Here is a 7,020-nt window from a genome sequence, read left to right on the forward strand (position 1 = left end):
CTTGTTTATTTAAAAGCAAGGTATCAAAGGTATTGACAACTTTTTATAGTGTTTCATTAATGAATGAAACACCACATGAGTTTTTATATAGTTTTAACACTTATAATGTGTTATAAATGTCATGAAATTGAAGTTTTAAACACCACTAAACCCTTTTTTGGCAGTAGTGTTTCTCACATTCTAAGTATGTGGTGGAAAGACTTTGTTACTGTTGATTTGCTCTTAGCTATTGAAAATATTATACATGCAGGACAATTACTTCCTTTGTTTGGGATTGTATAGAGTTCATATCCTTTATTTATACCTCTCAATTGAAGTTGAAAGAAAGATGTTTTAGCATAAACTTACAAGAATGGCAAGTAGTTTAACTACTTTTTGGTTTTGGTTGGAGATTTTAACGATCTCCTCTCTATCTCTGAAAAATCCAGTGGAAGGCCTAGCCTAATTCAAAGAATTCTTAACTTGCAAAAGTTCACTGCTGTTTGTGACTTATTTGATATGGAATCAAAAGGGTCTTCCTTTACTTGGTGTAATCAAAGACTTGAAGAGGTTCAGATTAAAGAAAGAATTGATAAAGCTATGGTTAATAGTGCCTTCAGAGATGCCTTCCTAAAAGCACTCTCTTTACATATTGATTATGTATCTTTAAATAAGCATTTCCTTCTGGTTCATTTCTACTACAATGATTCCAAAACCCTACGTCAATTCAAGTATGAAATTGTATAGACCTAATATCCTACATTCGTCAATGTTGTAAGAAATACCTGGTATCTCAATGGTTTCACTACTAATGCTATCATCTCCCAATTCATCTCTTGTACTCATTACTGTAGTAATGCTCTTACTACCTGGAGCAAGAAAAAAAAACTTTTCAAATTTTAAGAAAGCTATTGATCATACTCTGAGAGAAATTGAATTGATCAAATGCAATCACTTTAGTAAAAGTAGAGAAGGTGTGCATTGTTTAGTAAGAGAACTTAAACATCTTTGACACTATAAAGAATCTTATTGGTGGCAACATTCACATGCACCTTGGTTGACCTTAGGGGATATGAAGTCATATCTTTTCCATTCCACAAATAAGGCAACCAAACCAAATTGTGAGACCAAAAAAATTTGATGGTTCTTAGTCTGAATCTAAACAGGAAGTTGTTGCATTGACTACTCATTTATATGAAGATTTATTTGCAACAAGGAACATTTCTAATATGCACCTAGCTTTAAGTTATGTTAACCCCTGTATCTCAGACTCTCAAAACTAATGGCTTACTTTCCTGCTACTGTTGAAGAAATTAAATAAGCAACTTTCTAGCTTGGTGCTATAAAGCCTTTGGACCTTATAGTTTTAATGGCTACTTTTATCAAAGCTCTTGGACTAAGGTAAACTCTTCCCTTTATTCATTTGTCAATGATTATATGTTTGGTGATACTTTCTAAATAAGTTGAATGAAACTAATCTCATTCTAATCCCAAAAGTGGATAGGCCAGAGTCAATTACTCAATTTTGACCTATTAGCCTTAGTAATTTTGCCTGTAAGGTTATTTCAAAGATACTTGCCAATAGATTTGGATCTGTCCTTTTTGTTTGCATTTACCCCAACGGAGTGCTTTTATCCCAAATCGTTTTATACAAGATATAAAGATAATATCTTTCTAGTTCATCATAAGGAGTTTTACTTCTTGAAAAGGAAAAAATCTAGTGATGATTACAATTTTGCTCTGAAAATGGATATGAACAAGGCTTTTGATAGGTTGGAGTGGAATTTTGTTCGAGAAGTCATAAGAAAGCTAGGCTTTTGTGATCTACAGATGAAATGGATTACGATCTGTGTGAAATGTATGAATTTTAACATTCAAATTGCTAGTAAAACTATCTCCCACCTTAAATCCAAAAGAAGTGTGAGACAAGAGGACCCCACTTTCCCCATACTTATTCATACTAACTAGTGATGTTCTTTAACTGCCATGGTTTAATGGCTGATCTTTTGAATAGCACTAAGTCTCTTCCCTCCCTAGCCTTTTCCCTGATGAAGCACTTAGGGTTTGTTGCAGGCTACCTTGTAACCACTGCTTCAAAGAGGATGGAACCATTTGGCTGGGTCATAAAACCTTTACCCTCTCTCTCCTTAATCCTCCTTAGAGACTCTAGTGCTATTCATACTGAGATGCACATTTCTACTATTGATCATGATAGGGAAGTGGTTAGTTGAATTTGCCTTTTGATGTGATTACTGTATGCCTGCCTATAGCTCATGGCTTTGACTTGTACTACTTTATTTCATTAATATTATGTCCTCCTCTTTCTCGATCAAACAAAAACAAAAATCTTACCCGTATTTAAATGAAAATTTTTTAAATTTACATTGCATTTTTTCTTATAGTTAGTAAATTTAAGGAAAACATAATTATTTATCCCTATAGCTTTATTGAGTTTTTCTTTTAATTCTTAATGTTTTTAGTATAATAATTAAAAGCAAACCTAAATGAAACTATAAGGATCAATAATTATATTTTTTTATAAATTTAAATAGGGGTAATATTAAAAATAATGTAATCAATATGCCATCAAGCGTCTTATATTAAAGACTAAAAAATTCTTTTATAATACATCTTATAACAAGGATTGGAGTAATTAAGTTCACTAACTACATTTTACATACAATCCTAAATTTTTTTATAAATTTCTAAAAATCACCTTCATTAATTAGAGAGAGGAAAGGAAGTTTATTTAAGGAGTAAAATAACAAGAAATAATACTCCCTCCGTTCTAAATTATAGGGCAGTTTTGAAGGAGTTTCTTCATTCTAAAATATAAGATACTTTGAGTAGATTAAGATTTTATTAAATTCACTAATTTTAATATTATCCTTTCTTTCTCTATAATTAATTTTCTTATCTTCTCTTTTAAATATATTAAATAATGAGTATTTTTAAAAGTTTATGTTTTTGGTTTGAAAAGATAAGGTTGTTAAGTATATTTAATAAGGTTTATTGGTATGTGAGATTCTATTTAAAAGTATCTTATAATTTAAAATGGAAGAAGTATTATATTAATCATTATTAATGAAATCTTTTTTTAAAAAAATCTTGTATTTTGAGATATCAAATCACATAAAATGTCCTATAAAATGGGACAAATTAAGGGAGTGTATTTATTAATGATTATAGTGTTTGCAAATTTGAAGGCTGAAATTTGCAGTTCCTAAAAAGAAAAATAGCCGTGTCCTTGGCGGCTGTAATATGTCCTTAATTCTTTTTTTATATACACAATATGCCATTAATTCTTATTACTTGCTACTTGAGAAATTTTTAAATAAATCAGGTATACTAAGTCATCCATAATCCATCCAATAAAAATATAATATTTAAATGATATTAAATATAAATTAATTCTAACATTAATCATAGTAGAAAAAGACTACTTATAAGTATGATGTCCCAAAATGGTGCTACTATTTCTCTACTTGCTAATTGAAGAGTACATAACCTTATCATCATGAAAATTCTAGTCAAGAATTATAGATTTAAATTCAGTGTGTGTCCTAAATATACCCACTCAATGAGAATGATGTCTCAATTATAGCCATTATATTTTATTAATACTTAAAAATTGTCAAGACATATTTTCATCTAAAAATTCAAAACAATCAACAAGTTTAGAACACTTGTTACTTATGTCATTTTATCTTTAATATTATATGATAAAATCATTTGATTAAACAAAACCATTGTTATCTTGTCATATAAAATACTTATTGAGTAACTGTTAAGTCACTCACTGTGTTCAAATCTGAAACCATAGGTTCACTATCTAAATCTTAATCAAGTATAGTAGCAATTAATCAATGAAAGATGCTCTAAATACGTACCCACAGACACACAGGTAGTACATTGTTTCTAAATATAGAAAATAAAATTGTATACTAATTTTAATATCGAGGCGTTTAATATTTAGCCACGGCTATGTCCAATGCTTGAAGACCACGTCGTGTGTATGCATATATATATATATATATATATAGACACACACGCACCAACCCTAGCTATACGTTCATGGCCGGCTACGATATATTTTCTGGTGCTACCTCATCAAAAGCTGAGTTTATTACAACCTCTCGCGTCTCGATGGTATCGAAAATCTAAAATGGTTGAACCAATTAATGGGTCAAATCAAGACACGTTAATAATTTTACTGTAACTAAACTTGTAGAAAGCATGCATATAGTACAAATGCATGAACTTTAAGAAACTTCCACGGAACTTACCCTCTACTTTAACGACACTGTCACTACCTAATCCTCTGCTTTTCCATATAACCATTATTATTTTAATAATCTGTCCACAATAATTCATCCCCTTGACTATAGTAAAATATAATTATCAATCCCTCTAAACGTTGCTTCTTTCACTTTGCCTACTCGTTTCTTCTGTGGTTCATACCATGCACCTATAAAAGCCACCATCTCTTAGCACTATCTGCTGAGGCCTTTTCTAACTTACATTTTCTCCACAGAGAGAGAGATAGACTATATAACTGTCATATATATATATATATATACGTATCTGTGCTGTTTCGTGTTGGAGTTATATAATTATAAGTTTATTATGGGTAGGGCTCCATGTTGTGAGGAGAGTAGTGGAGTGAAGAAAGGGCCATGGACACCAGAAGAAGATCAGAAGCTTGTGGAATATATCAGCAAGCATGGCCATGGAAGTTGGAGGACACTTCCAAAGCATGCTGGCCTCAATAGGTGTGGCAAGAGCTGCAGGCTAAGGTGGGCTAATTATCTCAGGCCTGATATCAAGAGAGGTAAATTTTCTGAAGAAGAAGACCGAATCATCATCAACCTTCATTCAGTTCTCGGAAACAAGTAAGTTTATATATCTTTGCTTGATATGTGTATCTTTGGATAAAGGATAAAAAAGGGACAAAAATTCAGGTTTTATATATTGAAAACTTTCTCGTCTGAGTTATCAAGGGAGAATAAGCAGCTAACTCTTTCTGCAGAAATCTTCCAATTTTTCATATCTTAAAGATTTTTAAGTTTCAATTCTTTTCCTGCCAAATATGATGTCATACGGTTTCGTTATGAAATGTCTGTACGTGAGAATTTATAAAGCTAACAATTAAACAAGAGAATTTGATTGACACATTTTGATTTTGTTGTTGTTGTTGTTGTAGGTGGTCAAAGATTGCAGGCCATCTTCCAGGAAGAACAGATAATGAAATAAAGAACTACTGGAACACCCACATAAGGAAGAAGCTGCTTCAGATGGGCATTGACCCAGAAACTCACAAACCCAGAACTGACTTCAATCACCTTATCAGTCTCTCTCATTTGCTTGGAATCTCATCAAACCATATGGGTCCTTGGGTTAACAATATTAATCCTCTGGCTTCACAATTAGATCTCACTACTCAGTTAACCAAAGTCCAACTTCTGCAAAACCTGCTGCAAATTGTTAATGCAAACCCTTACCTCTTAGGCAATAGTCATAGCCTCAACCCACTTCAACTGCAATCCCTTATGAATGGGACTACTGGAGGTCAAGAACATGTAAACCCAGATGGCCTATTATTTCCCCAAGCACACAATGAGTCTCAAGAGGGTATTTCAAAGCCGTGGACTGATGTACAAGGAGTGTGTGGTTTAGAAAGTTTTGGTTTTAATAATGGTAGCAACATTTATACTATTCCACATCAGAGCCAGTCATTGGAAATGACAATACCTGCTCTAGTCTCAGCGTCTCCGGTGATCGGCTCAGCCATCAAGCAAGTTGACGGTAGCTGCAATACTGCTCAAGGGTCCACTGATCAGTCAGCTAATTCCTCTGCAATGTTTGGGAGTTGGGAGAAACTCCTGGCTGATGAAATAACTGGTTCTGACTGGAAGGAGATTCTTGAGTACGTTCTGTTCTAATTATTTTCATCCTCTTTCCTTTTGGATAACCAGAACATAAGGGAAAAACAAACGAGAAAATGGCCAAAGGATTAGTTTTATTAGTTTATGCGAGGATATGATATCTATAGTAGTTATTGACATGACTCCGATTCATTCTTAATCCTTAAAGGATAAGACAAAAGCTTAGTTGATAGTTGTTTTGGCGTTTGTTCATATCAATTAAACATATGATACTAGGAATAATTATTTTTTGCCGTCGTCATATGTTTAAATTTTGTTGAAAAAAAATGGCTAGTGATAATTTTTCCTATAAGAAAAATCATGTCTAAATAAAATTGTATCAAGTGGGTGCATGACGTATGACTTTGTGTTTTGGTACATTGCGATTTGTCATTTTCTTTTGCTTTGTTCTCCAAACGTTGGTGATTTTGCAGACAATTTGATTAGTTGCCTTGTACCTTCCAGATTATCATCAACTTTGGCGTCGCCAGTCTCTTGGTAGAGATATTGAATAATTGCCTTTTCTGGAGATAAAATTATGGCGGGAACACACACAAGATCTATTCATAGAATTGTTCATCCAAGATGTTTTCTTTTTCTTTTTCTTTTTTCGGTTTTGATAATTTAGATTCATTACAAAATTATATATATATATATATATATAGGAGGCTTATAATAAATTTGTTTCTTTAATTTGTGTACAAAACAGAAGATATACATGTGCGTTCATACGGACCAATTGCAGGTTTTCTTTGATTTGATGATGTTTAATTTCAAGAGACACATACTTGTATCTAGTATATATCGGTTTGGTGAATGCAGAATTCCAAGAATTTCTTCAGCTTCTTTTTAGGTGACACTCGCCGGTATATGCCATTTCTGCTACAATTAACATGATCTAATAGTATATAAAGAGACTGAGATGGGAAAAGAGGCAGAATAGTGTTACCTTGTCAAATGTGAACTCTAATGAAACAGAACGTTGGTGTGTGCTAGTTTTAGTTAAGGAGAAATTTTTCTTCAGAAAAGCCTAATCATCGATGTCTTTTTTATCTGCTAAAACACTCCCATTGGAAAATTCATAAAAAATAATAGACGTTTTCAATGCAATAAGACC

The 7,020-nt window shown here is 32.5% G+C and overlaps 1 protein-coding gene across 1 annotated transcript; it reads left to right on the forward strand.

Annotated features, from left to right (window-relative positions):
- The first annotated feature begins 4,511 nt into the window (after window positions 1-4,511).
- On the forward strand, window positions 4,512-6,705 carry LOC129284407 (transcription factor MYB41-like). Its single transcript, XM_054919881.1, has 3 exons — window positions 4,512-4,871; window positions 5,183-5,905; window positions 6,369-6,705. Exons 1-3 carry the CDS (start codon window positions 4,606-4,608, stop codon window positions 6,403-6,405), a joined length of 1,026 nt encoding a protein of 341 aa, XP_054775856.1. The 5' UTR covers window positions 4,512-4,605; the 3' UTR covers window positions 6,406-6,705.
- The last annotated feature ends 315 nt before the right edge of the window (window positions 6,706-7,020 follow it).

Source organism: Prosopis cineraria, unplaced genomic scaffold (genome assembly GCF_029017545.1).
Source record: "Prosopis cineraria cultivar Desert tree isolate PC_DT_omini unplaced genomic scaffold, ASM2901754v1 PC10, whole genome shotgun sequence".
Classification (NCBI taxonomy): Eukaryota; Viridiplantae; Streptophyta; class Magnoliopsida; order Fabales; family Fabaceae; genus Prosopis; species Prosopis cineraria.